This window comes from Colletotrichum scovillei (assembly GCF_011075155.1).
Source record: "Colletotrichum scovillei strain TJNH1 chromosome Unknown Contig00009, whole genome shotgun sequence".
NCBI classification, from domain to species: Eukaryota; Fungi; Ascomycota; class Sordariomycetes; order Glomerellales; family Glomerellaceae; genus Colletotrichum; species Colletotrichum scovillei.
Genome location: NW_023336267.1, coordinates 5,948,520 through 5,963,312, shown reverse-complemented (window position 1 = coordinate 5,963,312; position 14,793 = coordinate 5,948,520). Strand labels below are relative to the sequence as shown.

Genomic DNA, 14,793 nt, shown 5'->3' with positions numbered 1-14,793 from the left:
TCATCGATCTCATCAAATCTCATCAGCCTCTTTTCAAGCTCCACTACTCCACGCTTCCGATGCAACATCATGCCAAATGATAGAACAGTCCCCAAAGAAACAACCACTCTATGCGCGGTACTGGTTCCAGAAGCTGTACATGCGAGTCTGCTGGTTAGGAGTGAACTCCTCGTAGCAAGAGTCGTAAGAGTAGTCCATGTAGTTGTGGATGGGGTCAAGACCAGCCTGGCTAGGGCAGGAGTCACGGCCGGTAGGGCATCCGGTGGAGAAGCTGGCCTGGGCAGGGGTATCGGCGATGGAGTCACCTTCGCCGGTGCAGCCGCCCTGGAAGGTGTGGTAGAGACCGAACCAGTGGCCGACCTCGTGGGTGACGGTCTTGCCGAGGTTGTAGTTGGTCTCGCTGCCGCCGGGCACGGTGGAGGAGAGAATGGTGCAGCCGTCGCGGATGTAGGCGGTGGAGCCGGCGGCGGCGGTGGTGGGGAAGTAGCAGTACCCAAAGTCGCCGCCGAGGGTGCGGACGAAGTAGAGGTTGAGGTCCTTGTAGGTACCCTTGCGGAGGGCGCGCTTCATGGCCATCTCGTCACCATCCTGGGCCCAGTTGGCGTTGATGGTGCGGGTGGTCTCAACCAGGGTGTAGCTAATGCCGTGGGGGGCAAAGTCACTGTTCATGACGGCCAGCTGGTCAGCCAGCATCTTGTCCTGTTGAAACTGTTAGACATTGACATTACAAGCGTAAGGTATCATGTCGATACTCACGGTGATGTAGCCGTTTGCCACGGTCTGGGAAGAAGCAACAACGTGGAAGTAGACATTGACGTTGATGGTGGCCGCCGCCATCAGGCTCATGGTGCCATTGTTGGCAGCCTCCTCCTCGGCAAGCTTCTTGGAGATCTCAATGTGCTCAGGGGTAGGATCATGAGTACCGCAGCCGAGACGGGCGGGGGTAACGGCGGCCGAAGCGGCGGCGGCAAGGGCCGCAACGACAGAAAGCTTGAACTGCATGATGAAGAGCTAGACCGATTGGATCGAGGCTTGGACAAGGGGACCAGGACTTGATAGAGCTGAGAGGGATGGGGAGCAAGAGAGAAGAAGGACCTTGGGGGATTGACAATACATATATACTCGGAGGCATTCTCTCGAGCGTGCCTCGATATTTCTCGTTCCAATCAATGATACATGGTAATGGGTTCGGGAGTCAGTCGGGAGCTAAGATGTTTGCGACCTTCCGGATCAGTTCAAGGCAACCTTTGGCTCTGTCAGTTAAAGCAAGCCTGGAAGAAGACAAGTTCTGAGATGAAGAAAAACTGGATGCGCGGGAATGAAGGCCATGGGGTAAGCTAGAATGCCTTCCTCATCGAGGTTGACCTGAGAATTTCAATATGGGCGAAGGGCCACTCAACGGGGCCGGGCACGGCGTGGACAGCGGGATTGAACCACCTGGGGAAAGACTTGTGGTTCTGATTCGTGGACTCTGAAATACGACGAGCTTGGCATGTCAAAAGCCATATGGAGCTGAGCTGAGGATTTGAGGCGATGCTTGATGCCCCCTCGAGTCCTGGTTGGGTAGCGTTGGATGCACGGGTTGCATGAGTCGGAAGAGACCGAGAAGCACTGGAACACGAAAGAGCACTCGCACAAGTTCCCATCATCCCCAGGGCCGATAAGAGATCCGATGATCTCGGTACATCGATGGGCCACAGTCCAGCGAGACCGGACGGTCCTTGACTCCCTTCGGAGATGAAGTTGAGAGGGCGAGTAAGCTTTGAAAGCCGGCGCTAGCGGGGTGCGGTGGTATCGCGACATTAAACGCTCCGTTTAACGTGCATGCCAAGCTCTCGCCAAGGCGGCCAACCATCCAACCAGGGCAGCACCGCTCAACCTCCCTATTTGGGCTTAATCAAGTATTTGATCGCTTCTACTGTGTAGGAGTTGACTCAGTTGAGACACTCTTGCCCAACAAACTTCTCTAGTGTTTGTTGTGGCGGACTGCCTACTGTCGACGATGAGAAGCTGTCTTGGCCCTTGGGTCGCCTTGAGCAAATGGAGGGTTCTTGAGCAGCATCCACCACGACGATCTGCCTCGCAGACAGCAAAGCCAAAGAGATATGTGATGTCAGAACAACCTTCTGTTTTCGTCGAGGGACTTTTGAGAAGAAACGGGGCATCGGTGTATGGAGGTGGGTTGCACAGACAAGCCAGAGTCTTGGCTTTACCAAGTCAATGCACTATTGGCAAGCATGGCCAGGACGGGCAACTGAAGTAGTCGAGAATTGATTGATCGGCAGAACTTTGCCCACCACCTCCTTGCTGATGGCCCAGCACTATGGCCTCGTCGTCCACGAGCTTTTGAGTAATGATGACGGAGGGAACCGCCGCAAATGGCCTCCCAGAGCTTCGAGCTTTCCATACGAGAGAGCGATCACACGAGGGGTGCATAACTTGACTCGCTGGATGCTGACTGGCTACCGACCAGGTTGTTTCTCAACGATTCGGTATTCTTGACTCCCTTCGAGAGACTAAGCTATGGCACAAAGTCCAGTTGGATTCCAAGCAAGAATTTCAGGCTTTGCACATACTGAAAGAAAGGTCGAGAGGCCGCCTCAGGCGCTTTCCCCTTGGGCTTGTCAGAATTTGGCTGTTCCTCTGCCGCTGACGAGCCCAGGTAGAGCCAGAGAACTTCCCAAGCAACGTTAGGCCTAGTAGCAGCAGTGAAGATGCCTATTCCATTAATTCCAGTCATCGAGAGTCTTTTCAGACTGATGTGAACGACGGTCAGGCTGGCTTCACGGGATTATCCGCGGTCGTGAAAAGGAAAGATTGGACGAAGAGCAGGAACGGGCCAGGGTCGGAGTAGGTAAGCTTAATTTTCGGCCCGGCTCATCTCACCACCTCACCGTCGCTGGTCAAGGTGTACGGAGTAGGTACCGGTATCGAGGTGAGGACTCGGCAGACAAGGTGTGTCACGGTGAAAATCCAGCCACAGAAGCACAGGCCAGCCGGGAGTACCCCTCCACCACGTGAGTGCGCAGCTGTGGCGCTGGGGATTTCGCGTCGCTGCCTGTTGGAGAGGCGCGCCGCGCGACGGCCACTTAAACCCCAACGCCAACGGCGGGCACCCACTACCTTACTGAACTCCTCTCTCCAATTCAAGCAGCTATCTGAGTACCTTGCTCGATACTAAGGTACAGTAGACTCTCGGTCGATCAGCCAGTCTCACCACTGCTTAGAGTCGGCCTGGGACTGACCCATTGGTCCGCTCGACATCATGCCCGACTTTACAGGTAATCCATCCTTCTCACCCCTCCTCCCCCCGACTACATACCGCCAGACAGCTCTAACACACGTATAGAAGCGGACACTATTCGCATTTTGGTTGCCACAGACAACCATGTCGGCTATGAGGAGCGAGACCCGATTCGTAAGGACGATAGCTGGAAAACGTTCGACGAGATTCTGAATCTCGCCAAGAGTCAAGATGTACGCAGATACCTCGCTCCAAAGTGGTGCTTCGCCGGCTGACAAGGAGCATAGGTCGACATGGTGCTATTAGGCGGCGACCTCTTTCACGATAATAAGCCATCCCGAAAGTCCATGTATCAGGTCATGCGCAGTCTTCGCAAGAACTGCTTAGGCATGAAGCCCTGCGAGCTCGAGTTCCTAAGCGATGCGAACGAAGTCTTTGAGGGTGCGTTTCCTCACGTCAACTACGAAGACCCTGATATCAACATCTCCATACCCGTCTTTTCGATTCACGGAAACCACGACGATCCGAGCGGCGAGGGCCACTTCTGCTCTCTGGACTTGCTCCAGGTCGCTGGGTTAGTCAACTACTTTGGTCGCATTGCCGAGGCCGACAACATTGAGGCCAAGCCGGTATTACTGCAAAAGGGTCAGACCAAGCTTGCGCTATTCGGCTTGAGCAATGTTCGTGACGAGCGCATGTTCCGAACATTCAGGGATCACAAGGTCAAGTGGTTCCGCCCAGGTGTCCAGCAGTCAGACTGGTTCAACCTGCTCACTGTACATCAAAACCACCACGCACATACCGCAACATCATATCTTCCCGAGAATGTGCTACCCGACTGGATGGATCTTGTAGTCTGGGGCCACGAGCACGAGTGCTTGATTGACCCTCAGCAGAACCCGGAAACCGGCTTCCACGTCATGCAACCCGGCTCCTCGGTAGCGACATCTCTAGTCCCTGGTGAGGCGGTGCCAAAGCACGTGGCGATTTTGAACGTCACAGGCAGAGAGTTCAAGGTTGAAAAATTACCATTGAAGACCGTACGCCCATTCATTACGAAGGAGATCCAATTATCGACCGATGCGCGGTTTAAGGGGCTGCACACGAAGAAAGAAAACAGACAGGAGTTAACCAAGAGACTGATGGTAGTCGTAGACGAGATGATCCAAGAGGCGAATGAGGAGTGGTTCGCTGTCCAAGAGAATGACGAGGAGGAACCTCCACTGCCCTTGATCCGCCTCAAAGTGGAGTATACAGCTCCGGAGGGTGGTCAGTACGACTGCGAGAATCCCCAGCGGTTCTCAAATAGGTTCATCGGCAAGGTGGCAAACACCAATGATGTCGTGTACTTCCACCGCAAGAAGGCTGGTGCCACAAGTGAGCTGCTATGTTTCCTAAAATCCGGTTTACTGATACTAATGCTCTCCAGGACGAACTAAAGACACAGACATTCCGGAGGCTCTCGAGGAAACACTGGGTCTGGACACCATCAAAGTGGAGGCCCTCGTCCAGGAGTTTCTCGCAGCCCAGTCTCTGAAGATCCTGCCAACGGCACCCTTCGGCGATGCCGTCAACCAGTTCGTCAACAAGGACGACAAGCACGCGATGGAGGAGTTCGTTAGCGAATCGTTGGCCGGCCAGGTGAAGCAAATGCTCCACCTTGACTCTGATGAGGATGACTTGGATGTTGCGATGGAGGCGTATCGGGCGAAGCTCGAAGAGGCTTTCTCCAAGGGAGCCCTGAAGAAGGCTTCCAGGCGTACTGTCAAACCGAAGCCAGACGAGTGGGACTCCGACCTTGATGGACACTGGGAGGATCAGCCTGGAGTGGTTGAGACCGAGGCTGTCGCTCAGCCTACAGCCAAGTCACGAAGGACTGCGACCCAGGATGATGAGGATGACCTGATGGACGAGGACGAACCCCCCGCCCGTCAAGCACCTGCAAAGAAAGCAACGGCCACTCGAGCAACGAAAGCTGCCCCAGCAAAGAAAGCCCCAGCCAAGAAAGCTCCAGCCAAGAAGCCGCCCGCGCGAGGTCGCAAGAAGCCTGTCTTTGAGGAAGAATCCGAGGAAGAGGACGTGGTGATGGACGACGACTTTGAAGAGCCGCCGCCGCCGCCGCCGACTACTCGGGGAAAGCGATCTCAGCCTGCACGTGCGGCCCCGAAGACTACCCGGCAGACTAAGCTCAACTTCTCGCAGGCTACCGCCTCTCAAGCCGCTGTCGAGATCAGCGATGATGAGATTTCGGACGAGGATGCGTTCGAGCCGGCGCCGACCACCACCCGCAGCAGACGGAGATAGTTTCTGAGATCATGAAAGAGTTCGGTGTGATGTAATGGAAAAGTTGCCGAGACTTTTTTGATGGTCTCTCTTGCATGGTCAGCCACTTGGAGTCAGGGAGCGGGATTTAGCTTTGACTTAGATCGATGAACCAAGATACCCCTCGCCAATGAGAAAAGTTTACCTCCAATTGTACGTTTCTCGTTGAAGTTGTATATCGTTTGCCTCGTGCCTTGTTATGTCTGTCTTTTTTTGTGTAACCTTTGTCCGCAAAATGATGCAGCTTCGGTTTGCGCGAAGACCTGAAATTCTCAAGTACGTGGACAGGAGTACTATCCGGCCAAGGATTGAGCTTGACTTGCCATGAGGCTATCATAGCAGCCGCCCTTCATCCCGCAGACTGATTCCTAGGTGATGCTTCCTCGCCCGAGGTTTCGAGGATTCCAGCGTTATCTAAATCGTCACGTTAGCCAGATCCAAATTCAGATGCTACTGCAATGACAACAGCATACAGGACCTGCGTTTCTGAACGTATCTGACTGGTATACGTTCGACAATAGCATCGAAATACGTCCTCAGTCTTCACTCATTGGTCACAAAATTGATAGTCGAACAACGCCTTCCGCCTAGCCCCAGACGAGTGGTCCCCTTCTCCTGCCGTAGCCCAGCCGACTTACAGACGTACGCCAATGGAGGTGATTTTCCGTCACCAATAGAGTTATCTAACAAGGATGACTTCAATTGTTCAGATATCTGTCTTCTGGCTCTTCTAAACTAAGTTGAAGTCCATTGAGTGCAGTTGGGTCCAAGGACACACATGAACGCCCTCACAAGATGGATATCCTCATGCGTCTCTGGAGATTATCTGTTGATGACCCGAGTGCGTGGCTTCGATTGTTAGGCTACTACACAACACTGCTTTTGATCTGCCTCGACCTCTTCGTTCTCTTTCTGTGGTGTATCACAAGCGAATACCCGTCCAGAGACGTTCAGAGAAGCCTGTGTCTTGATGATGGCCTTGATGATGGCAGTAGTGCCATGGAGCCTGGCCAGGCACATAGACGTTCTGACGGGCCAACTCCACCGTGCACACTACATATGGACATCTTCCACCCAAATGTCTCTTAATTTGATGAAGCAAGGAACCAACCCACGATGAAGTCCTTCCTTAGATAAGACCTCAGAGGCAAGCCTGCCTGCTTGTATACTATACTCAGGACCATATCTGACTGAGAGGGACACCAAGCTTGTCTGTCAAGAACATTGATCGCTGCGTGAGGTCGATCCATGTATGACCTAGAAGACTGGAAAGGAGCCAAGTGATACGGTCTCAGCTGCTCTATCTGTCCGAGTCCTTGATGGCCGAAACTGGACTGAGGGAATCCTAAGGCTGTTCGGAACACCCAAAGAGGCTGGCGGAGAAGTTGAGTTCGGTTGAAACAGAGGGGAAGGATAATATCCAACAAGAATCAGACTTAAGCAGTGGCGGCAGCCAGTTACACTACAGGGTGACGACTCGGTATTCACATTTCATATCATGGAGGTTGGGGGCGGCTTTCTGTAAGGAACCCACGAGATAGAGCTGTGTGGTCGATAGTACAGCCATGTGCACCCGGCCAAACCAATCGAGAAGTCGGCGAAGCTTAGTAAATTCATACCTTCGGTCCAACGGAAAGTCGGCCTCAAGGCCATCCACGAAACCGTGGCCGCAATTCATGAATCAAGAGGCACGACGCAAGATAAGTTGTTCCGTGGTGACGTCTCTACACGCCATCAACGATACTTTGCTCCTCACCTCGCAAGGCTTTCGTCTGCAATAGCGTCTCTCATCCTTTGAAGAGCGAGGCAGCATTCTACTCATGAATTTAAGCCCGCAAAACTCACAAATGCCAACGTCCTCGCAGCCGTCCCGCGACTATATCCCAACAGTACCTGTCTCCTGACATCTTCTTCATCATTGTTAGGTCGACCGCTTGTCTGTCTCCGACTATAATCAAGCGGAAAGCAAAACGTCTCACCTCAAGCCATACTTTGCGTACCAGATCTACTCACAAGCCTAGGCAGGCCGCAATATCTTCACATGTATGCAATACTTAGAGTCTCCTGTTCCCGAAACAGCAAGAAATGCACCATTCTTCTTCCACTTTTTGCCCCTGAGACATCAGAAAAGGGGGTTCAACAAAGCTGCTGACGAAGCCAATACCCAGGGCGCAGATTGTGACGTCCGGAGTTTCCGGAGGCCAAGCTGTAGGATGTCATGCTGAACTCCCTTTCAGTCTCAAGAAGCGCCCGCTACCGCCCAATACAAACATAAGCCCGTTTCTTCACTTCGAAAAGTCGAGCTGGTCCTGGACCATCTCGTCTGACCGCCGTCTCGATAGCTGCGGATCACGCCATCATGCACAAGATAACTTCAACAGACTCTCCGGGTGGTGACTGCGCGTAGAGAAGCCCCTATTCGGCGCTCAGTGACCTATTGCCAGTTCTCGAGAATGTGCCGCGTAGAACATATCAAGAAACACAAAGTTCGCAGATCCAACATCGAGCGCTGAAATCGCCAAACAGAACCTATCGATCCGATAGACGCAGGGCGGTCTCCGCAGCAGTCAAGGTTTCGAGGCTGCAGGAAGCCTCATTTTGCATGACTCAATGTCACACTCACTCATCTTAGAAACTACCAAATATCATCTCAGATCTAATTCCTCCTGGGTGATGTGATGATTGGATATTGTTTCCGCACGAGGACCTCGGCACCATCAGACTTCACGTACCGCGTGCCGCAGAGCATACGAGACATGAAGCTGTGGCTAGCACTTCAGAGGGCCCTTACAAGACTTTCCCAGCATGCATGAGTCCAGCCAAGAGATGAAACTTCTTCACAGAGACAAATGACGCTTGCTTGATAGCTTGAAGCCGGGTCTCGTGTCATCCATCGAGCCCCTTCCACACCCCCTGTCCTCCTTTTTCAGCTTGCAGACCTCGCGGTCCCAACTGCATCAGCAATAATCTCATTTCGCGGGAGCGAGCCGGGCTTCTCGAAGCGCTGATGCGTGCAAGTGGGGTCGGATGAAGGAGTAAAGATTTTTTTTGAGATGAATCCACTTGAAGCCTAAAGCCGTTGGATCCCATCAGGGGTGCTTGTCTTTCGCCTCTCGGGCAAGAAGACTTTCTGTTGGTCTCGGTAGAATTTCTCGAAGGTCCCGACGATGCCCTTGATGGAGCTGGATCCCTGGTCGTATCCGAGGGTGGACACGTCCAACGGTCCAGGTCCTCAAGTTCTACGTAATATTTGTGAACAGGCATCACCAAACATAGTGGCGGCAGGCGGACGTGGCTTATAGCACCTTATAGCATCAGGGCTTAGTGCCTTACAAGACGTTAGAACGCATTCTAGCATCGAGACTGTTCGTGATGTTGTCGGTTTAGTCACCTTGTCCGGAAGCGTAGGAACGGTACAAAATAAGATAATGCTCGCTGACGGTTAGGCAGGCGTGAGCGTATCCGTACAGGTGAAGTCCACAGACGTGAGTCCCGCAAGGGGTACAGGGTGTTCCATCTCCCCGGCTTTGGATGGCCACTGGACTTCGGAAGCAGTTGTCCATTACGGGAGTCGCTGTCGTTTACCGTCAGGTTCGTAAGAAAGATGGATCATCTAGAGATTGACCAAAGAATTCCAAGTGACCAATCGACCTTTCGAGGGAACAAGGGACCCTCTTCATGGTGTTGGGATCATCTTGGTGAATAGTAGGGAGATGATTGGTTTCACGCCTCTTGCAAGCGAAGTACTCCGTATGACTTCGCTGTGAAGAACCCAGCCGACACACGATCGTGGAATTCGAGTGCTGCGTATGCCGGCGACTGTACTACGCATGGTACAGAGTACATCGGAGCTGATACCTGGTTGACCACAGCCCCTCGAGTGAACCATGGTCATGGGCCCTGGCTTGGCCCCATTTGTGTGATGTTTGCTTCCCGCCTTGCATAAGCGGAATATGTAGCCTTCTTCCGCGTGTCACGTTGATCACGTGGTATGAGAATGGCTATCGCGGGAAGATCCACGGTCAACGTAGCTAGGGTTGTCATCTCTTTCCATGTCTGGACGAGAAACCAAGGAGTTTTTCTGCAGCTAATGTCATGAGATTTCTAGGCTCGCGACATCAAGAACAGACATCAAGGGGAGGCTGCTCCTTCTGGGGGCTCAACTGAAGCATGATCGTGGGTGCACGTTATGCTGTAGACAATATATCCTGTAGTGTCGCCTACAGTCTTGATTTCGGGGCGATATTTCCAATATCTTCCCCATGCGCAGAGACTGCAGCACACGCTCTAGGCCGTATCTGGTGACTTGTGGTACAGTGACGGTTGACTGTGTTTGGTGAAATGAGAGATGGCACTGCCACCTTATTATTAGGAACCCTGTTCGGAGAAATGATACCGGAGAGCTGGGGAACCTCGTAGATGGGGAACACCACTGAATGGCAAATTGTTGTCTGATTCAGAGACTAGATGCGCTGGGCCGCTGGCGGCAATGGCTGGGCTTGGGCGACAATTGTGAACCTTGACCGAGACATTGAAAAGGCACTTGCCCGAGAGACTACAACGATGAGACGCCTTCTCCGGTGAGATGCGCAATGTAACTTCGATTTGCCGGAGCAGCCAAGCTTGTTATTGATGTTTAGGAACCAGGCGCCCCTTGTGGAATGTCTTACAGGCCGGGCTTCTAACGTACTGGTTGATGGATATTGACTGACCGGTATGAAGGCTTTTGCTTCGACAAGGAAATTGGGAGGGATGTCAGCTCCCACGCAACGCGCCCTGCATGCCTTAGCCGAATGAAGTCGTGATGCGTGCCTCGAAACGCGACGCAGCCTCGGTCGCTAGTCATCCTAGAAGCTGGATGGCACAAGGCAAATGCCATGCATAGGATATATACTAGTGCCGCGAGTTGGCTCACGGCTGTAACGGCGCTTACGGAGTGATTCTGAGATCATCGCGTTGAGCGTCGAGCGTGGGAATGTAATCACTCTATTACAAGCTGGTAGTCTCGCAGTCCTGCATCCATCATACATTGTATCCGTACAGGGCCTGGTTAGTTTGCGCAGCCTTCGGGGAGCGGCTTCGAAGAATCCGGTCTTGTGCAAGCCACCATCGCCTTTCTCGTACCCACCATTGGACAGGCTCAAGGGAGCTATTGTGGTAGGATGGTGTTCCGGATCGGCCAATCGATAGCGCTGACTGGGCATGATTGACGCATTTGGACGAACTGGTGACCTGCAATATTCTTGGGTTGTTGACTTGATGCAACGTCTTTAAAAGCCAATATTGTATCTCCGTATTCCCGGAGAAAAGCTCTAGGCAAAGTCGGAATGACCTAATTGGTATTTGTACGGCCATCAGGAGCAAGACATCTGGCCTCGACCGTTGACTATGTGCGCATATGGTTGTTCCCGAGAGTAGAAGCAAGGCAGACCGAGCCCATCATCATCATCCATGTATCCGACCCGTAGGATCTTGTAAGGCAAACTGGCGAGTCGGGGCCGCTCCGGGGACATTCGCTGTGGCGGCGCAGCGCACCGGTCGGTGGGTAAGATTAAGCTCCATCCCCCCCATCTCGCATCTCGTGAACGGCAGGGATGTTGAACGGGGATGCGGAGCGTGGAACGCCAGGGTCCGGCACATTTTATGCAAGGCGAGTGCCGCGTGACGGCGCGTGAGAGCGTGTGGGCGATTTTGTGCGACGATGTATCCTAGTGTCTGATGCTACCATCTCCTTCATAGTCCGAAGCTCAGGCCCGACTTAATCGTGAGATCGTGATTCTCCCCAGGATAAATATCTTGCAACCTCTAGTCGCTGTATAAATGCTTGCTATCATGGGAAATGCTGCCGACCCTAAGAAGGTTGCAGAGAATCCGGAGCTATTGGATTCAAGCGGGGAGATGGAAATTAGGCCGCTAGACTTCGCCCGCCCCATTTGCCAATTCGAAATAGGGGATAGAGTATCCGCCTCCCGTGTGTGGCTACAAGTGGCCGATGTTGACCGGTTTGCGTGTTGCAAGCATCGTGACGACAGCCAGGGGCTGAAATAGGGGTTCACGAACCCTAGGTTATTACCAAGGAATCGGCGGCCGTCATCCTTGGTACGGAACTTTGGAAGCAGTGGAGCAGAAGAAGCGTCTTCCGGGCCTGAGTCCTTTTGTCGATCTCGCTCTGTCTCGAATTGGTCCTCACCGATTTGCAGAGGTGCGACGTCAGGCGGCTCTCTGTGCCTTGGAGTCGACCATCACTAGGGGCATCTTAAAGAAGGGCGCGAGGACTAGGCGTGTAGATCTGGGCCCAGCGTGACGGCCCGAAGACGTCAGGGCAATTGAGCCAGGTTCGCGGGCGAGGAGAGCCGAGGCGTATTGGGCTAAGGTATTGTCGATGATAATTCGGGTGGCACGGGCAGGAGCGCGGACGAACAATTCGTATCGTCGTTTCCTTTGCCTGTTCAGCTTTGCTTTTCGAGGTGGCATTGCAGCAGCCAGCCTCTCAGCGCATTGAATGCCAAAGTGATGGATTCGTCCTAGGTAGCTGGCGAGGCAACTGCATGTACCTAACGTAGAACGCATGTCCTGGTGTCGCAAAACGCCCCCGGATCTTGCGTTACCTTGAAGTCTTTTTGAGAATCTTGGGTGTCGAGATATGCAATGTTACACGTAGAAACCAAACGGGGAGAGACATGGTCTGCGGGGGACGTTTTAGGGACCACTCGGCCTCGTCCGCTGAAAATTGCCAAGGTAGCGTTCCAGTATTCGTTCTCCGTAGTCTGTACAGACGGATACCTCTTTGGTGGACGGGAAATCATGGGAGCGAGATGGCCGTGGATGGCGATGGAGGACAAAGACCCTGGACAATGTGCCACGCGAATTGGGTCCCACGTCCGAGGTGCTGGATCGTCAATGGATGGATGCGACAGGCACAGAATCGACCCGTCATGGCGGGTGTGCCGAAGGGCCTTTACTTTTGGTGAAACGGAACGGCGCGAGAGATGCGGAGTCTTTGTGCTGTCGGTGTCCTTGTATTTGGAAAGTCTTTATAACAACTTCATCAGGAATGCCAGACGATGAGAGGTTCCTTCAGAAGGGGCGACAAAGGAGGAGGGTCGAGGTCGATGGTTGGGGCTTCCGAGACAGGGGTACCAATGTCTTTGAGGAAAGACGGCGCGCGGTATCTGACGCTGCAGACACTGTGTCGTGGAGCTGAAAGAAATGGAGGAGACTCGAGGAGAAGGTGTTGATTGAGTGAGAGTGAGAGCGACTGCCCCAGGTTTGCGAGGATGGAATTGCTTCCCGGGGAGGCCTGTGGCTGCGGATTGCCCATGTCGGTGCTGTCTCAGCGGTAGGTTCCTTTGCTTGTGTTCCTTGTCGCGCTTGTTGTGCAGTGATTTCGTATCTCGATATGATGCGGAGGAATGGGGGCGGCATGCATATTGTGCTGCAAGTGCCTTGTCCACGACTCAGGAGGCATTCTCTCATAGGTTGATGCTATTGCGAGTAAACACCGTGGCTGGCTGGGAGTCTCGGGAGGTCGATAGAGCCCAAGTCGTTGTACACTGCCAACGCAGGCAGACAGGCAAGAAAGTGGCTGTCTACGGTATTGAGTCAGGTTGTAGTTGGTTGATTTTGCAGGGACGCGTGCCGAAATTTTGGGTATTGGAAGAGATATCTCAACGTTGGTGTTGGAACTTGGAACTGAGTACTGCATTATGCATTCCTTTGAGGTACCCAAGTCCTGCCAAGGTAGGTGCTTCTTGGTTCTTACACAGCAAGTGCGTGCCAGGGAAGGTGAGGTGGGAAGGTCCAAGTGCACAGTCCATCTGGAGGACGTACAGCGTACGGTACTTTGTACTCTTTATGGATCTGCATGTCTTGATCGCTGCTGGTGAAAATGGATTGGAATACTTTGAAGATGCGGGCGTGGACTCGTGGACTGTGGAGAGACGGGACTGAGTGCCCTCGGCATTTCCTCGGTTGTCATTGGCTGCCATTGGCTGCAACTGCTGTGTATGGAAAGTGTCGTGCGGCGTGCGGCGTGACTCCTCCATTCCTGCACAACACAACTCTGGTGCTGCAGGCACAGACAATCATGACTTTCCACTCTGGCAGATGCAAACCTTGTGATTGGTCAGCCGTACAGTGCGGGTAAGCCAACGACGGGCACTGAAAGCTCGTCGGGAACAAGACGACAAAAGCTTTTAAGTTGATACAGTGTGTTCGAGGCGATAGCGGATCAGCCTTTGCGTTGAAACCTACTCGATGACACGTCAAGGTACCTTAGGTAGGTAATGTAGGTGAGGTAGGTACTCCGTACCTTGGACGCGAACCACGTCGCTGTGGGTTCGTCTGATGCTCACAATGACACGGCAGCATCGCGTTCTGGAAGAGAAACCATCGTTTTGTGTTTGGATGTGTGGTCAACGGCGTTCCTTGGGGAACCCTTCCCGCCCGTTTACCTTTGGAGATGATTACGCAGAAACCCCCTACCTTGGGTACCTTACTTGAGTGCACTGCACCTGACTTTCTTACTATTTGGCACTTTCGGTTTGTAGTGTCGCACTGTGTACTAGTCATGGATGCACAGCGTGGATGCAGATGTCGAGGGATAATTTGTGGATTTTGTGCGTGTTTCCCAGCAACGCACGGGACGGTGACGGAAAGACCACTCAATTTATATTGGACCGGTGTGAGGCAACGGCAGGTCAGGAACGCCGGGCGGGCTTCCTTCCTTTTAGCATCGCAGCCAGTGACAGACGCCGCCATTGCAGCTGACACTGTGCTAGCGCCTTCCTACACAACCATCTGGCTTATCCCACAGGCTGGGCCCCTTCCTTCCCTCCACCGCTCTGGCAGTAGCCGTAGTCCCCGTGCCACCTTCCCGCCCCTCCCTCCCAAACGCGTCCGACCACAGACCACGGACCACGGGCAGGCTGCAGACAATACCTCACTCACCACATGCCGCAAACCGTCTGTGGCCCGACATCGCGACGAGATGCAACGTGCAACGTGCAACGTGCCTGCGAGTCAAAAGTCAAGTAAGTGCTCCTCAAGTGCAAACCCACCGGTTCCTCCCTGCTCCGTCCCCGAAAAGGAAATACACCTTGAATCAGAAGCAATAAGATAACTTGGGCATTGAGTGTGCCTTCCAGATTGAGGCATAGACACTGGAAACAGAGGAAAGAACATAGAGCATCGTCCATTTCTCTCATGCCGTACCGTACCTTGCGGAG

General features: G+C 53.3%; 2 protein-coding genes across 2 annotated transcripts; one reads left to right on the top strand and one right to left on the bottom strand.

Moving 5' to 3' along the window:
• Positions 1 to 108: 108 nt before the first annotated feature.
• Positions 109 to 1,692, bottom strand: HER10_EVM0001631 (metalloprotease; the record flags this gene model as incomplete). The annotated part of the gene is made up of 3 exons (XM_035471374.1): positions 757 to 1,692; positions 226 to 699; positions 109 to 168 (listed from the first exon to the last, which is right to left on the bottom strand). The coding sequence occupies exons 1-3, from the start codon at positions 1,000 to 1,002 to the stop codon at positions 109 to 111; spliced, it is 780 nt and encodes a 259-aa protein (XP_035328894.1). The 5' UTR covers positions 1,003 to 1,692.
• Positions 1,693 to 3,115: 1,423 nt separating this feature from the next.
• Positions 3,116 to 5,566, top strand: HER10_EVM0013101 (DNA repair protein). Its single transcript, XM_035482469.1, has 4 exons — positions 3,116 to 3,281; positions 3,350 to 3,477; positions 3,532 to 4,621; positions 4,674 to 5,566. The coding sequence occupies exons 1-4, from the start codon at positions 3,266 to 3,268 to the stop codon at positions 5,546 to 5,548; spliced, it is 2,109 nt and encodes a 702-aa protein (XP_035330290.1). The 5' UTR covers positions 3,116 to 3,265; the 3' UTR covers positions 5,549 to 5,566.
• The last annotated feature ends 9,227 nt before the right edge of the window (positions 5,567 to 14,793 follow it).

What these genes read in the sequence shown, in the direction of transcription:
- HER10_EVM0013101 (XM_035482469.1), top strand. An exon ending in ATCTCGCCAAGAGTCAAGAT is followed by an intron (nt 3,478 to 3,531) that starts GTACGCAGATAC and finishes CAAGGAGCATAG; the next exon opens with GTCGACATGGTGCTATTAGG. An exon ending in CAAGAAGGCTGGTGCCACAA is followed by an intron (nt 4,622 to 4,673) that starts GTGAGCTGCTAT and finishes AATGCTCTCCAG; the next exon opens with GACGAACTAAAGACACAGAC.